General features: G+C 36.1%; 1 protein-coding gene across 1 annotated transcript; it reads left to right on the top strand.

The window, feature by feature from the left end:
* Nucleotides 1–201: 201 nt before the first annotated feature.
* Obp3 (odorant-binding protein 3) lies at nt 202–2,355 on the top strand. Its single transcript, XM_073089626.1, has 3 exons — nt 202–354; nt 1,642–1,767; nt 2,254–2,355. The coding sequence occupies exons 1-3, from the start codon at nt 253–255 to the stop codon at nt 2,353–2,355; spliced, it is 330 nt and encodes a 109-aa protein (XP_072945727.1). The 5' UTR covers nt 202–252.
* The last annotated feature ends 252 nt before the right edge of the window (nt 2,356–2,607 follow it).

Below are 2,607 nucleotides of genomic sequence, written 5' to 3'. Positions count from 1 at the left end.
ATGCTCGGAGTATCAAACCATCATGCAGTCGACCTGATTGTAAGCGTCGCTGTTGTCGATGTATTGTAACTAACATCACAATGAGGAGAAGTTATAAGTGGTATTCAAATGTTATATTTAAAAAAATGGCTTCGATATTTTTACTTACTAATAATATCCAATATAGAATTTGACTTATTTCTTTCCATTTTTCCAGAAAATCCAATAATAGCAGTGGTCCATAAAACCCTGACCTCTGCAGCAAGGAGTTGCATGACCAGTGTGAATGGAACTGAAGCTGACCTGGAGAACCTTCGCAAGGACCCGCCCTATCCTGAGAAGTCCTCCTGCATCCTGAAGTGTTTACTGGAGAAGGTTACTATTGATTTCTTTTTTTATAATGTTGAAATAGCAAACGAGCTGATGGTAAGTGGCTACTGCCGCCCATGAAATTGGGATCAAACCCAGATAAGATTAGATTTCTACCCGAGATTGGTCAAATACGTTGCTACCCGTGAGGAATAAGCCTCAGATAAGTATTTCTCCCTTATCACACTCAACAAACCAGAACAGAGCGGTCCTGAACCTTAATTTAGAAATAGGTATGGCAGTAGCCTCCTGCGTCGAACCTACCTTCATTGATTGATTTCATGATTACTAGTGTATTTCGTCGCCATTTTACATGATTGATTACCGTCCATGAACATTCGTAATCAATCCCAGATAAGGTTACATTCTTATCCCAGGTTGGCCACAGAAAAGTATGTCACTTTTACCACACTCTTCAAACCAGAACATAGCAGCACTTAACACTGCTGTTATAAGGCAGAAATAGCGATTGTGCTGAAGTAGAAGCACTGAGGTTCTACTTCGATTAGTATCTTTAACATAGCTTACTATTTCGTCGCTATTTTACATGATTGGTTGATCAAATAGTCAAACGTTTGACATGATTGGGTGATCAAACAGCCAAACGTTTGACGCCGAGGTTGCAACAGCTCGTGCTATCAATGGCACCGGAACCGACAATTTACGTGCTTTCCGATGCACGAAATTACTCGCCTGTAGCTCACGTTTTGATTTGCATGGACATTTTGTATACAATTAATGTAAATGTTAAAACGTTTTGAGATAATCTAAGAAGATGCTCACAGAATATACGATCGATTGTCGATCCATGGTGTTGATTAATCTTATAAAATGTAATCAGAGGAGAACGTGGGTAAGAACATTGAAATTCGAGTAACGTCCGCTTTTAACAATCAATCTATGGAATGTTTTTCTTACCAAAGTTCGAAAATTGACAATATCAACCTATATTTCGATCTTTGGTTAGCAAAAAGTAGATAAATTGACAACCGGCGCAATTCATTCTGTCGTCTACTAATGGAACCAACCACTTTGTGCAGGTAATAACAGACGATCCACATTGAATGATCGATCCTTGACCGACCTATCGATCAGTACCTATGTGGCAGCCTACAGCTTTTCTTACTGTTAAATGAAAAATAATATCAATGAAAAATCAATGTGAAACCGTTGGGTTATATATCTTGAGGTCTATTTATGAGTTCTTAGCTAATGAATGTTGATGGGTAAATATCCTGAGAAATACGACTGGCTCCTTTTATGTATGTCTAACTCTTACTTACTGTTTCACAGATCGGCGTCGTCAGTAACAACAAGTATTCAAAAGTGGGGTTCATGACGGCAGTAATGCCTCTCGTGGTCACAAATACAAAGAAGTTGATGCACATGAAGACTGTCTCTGAAAACTGCGATAAGGAGGCGAGGTTTATTTTATATTCAAATGAATTAAGATAATTACAATAGAGAGGAATTTGTTAAGACGAATATTTGTAAGCTACTAGGTGGCAGACTATGCAACGAAATTATTTAACAAGTAACAATGACCTAATCCATAAATTAATTGATTTGATTTAGATGTGAGAATTGAGCTCTAGATAAATGCAATTACAAAGACTTTAGACTACTCTGAAGAGAATTGTGATCTTCCTTTGATTTTTCATTTCTACTAATATGTGCTATGTATTTCAACTGTAAATGCCAAATTTTGTTGGCCTTTGAATCACGGAAAAGCATATAAGTACCAATAAAATATTTAACTCATTTGGTCCAGAAGTTTCGGAGTAAAATGTCTGTGATCCTATGAGGTTGTTTGTGGTTTCTTACGGATCCCTCAAAATTTACGGCACGCTACAGCAGTTGAACTATGAAGCTTCCACCACCTCTAAACTAATATTAAATTTCCAGGTTAACCACCAACACGAGAATCCTTGCTTCCTTGGGAACGAGATCACCACATGCATATTTAAATATGCACCAGAATTGCAGTTCAACAAAAAAGTTCACTAAAACCACAGAATTATGTAGCAGCTGAAATAACCAAATTTTAAATCATGTTATATGCTCGTAAAATGTATGTATTTTCTCATCTTCTACTTTTGTATGATTTGGTGCATAAATAATGTAATCTTAAAATGAAAGCATTTTTATTTACATGAAGTTCATATAAAAACTATTTTGGATTTAATACTTTATTAAAAAAGTTACATTGATTGTGTTTTTTTTAAGATTAAGTGTTTTTAATAACTAAAACATTCACAC

Source organism: Epargyreus clarus, unplaced genomic scaffold (assembly GCF_041222505.1).
Source record: "Epargyreus clarus isolate Ecla_fem2 unplaced genomic scaffold, WU_Ecla_fem_2.2 ptg000029l, whole genome shotgun sequence".
Taxonomy (NCBI): Eukaryota; Metazoa; Arthropoda; class Insecta; order Lepidoptera; family Hesperiidae; genus Epargyreus; species Epargyreus clarus.
The sequence above is the reverse complement of the archived record's forward strand: the minus strand, read 5'-3'. Positions and strand labels throughout refer to the sequence as shown.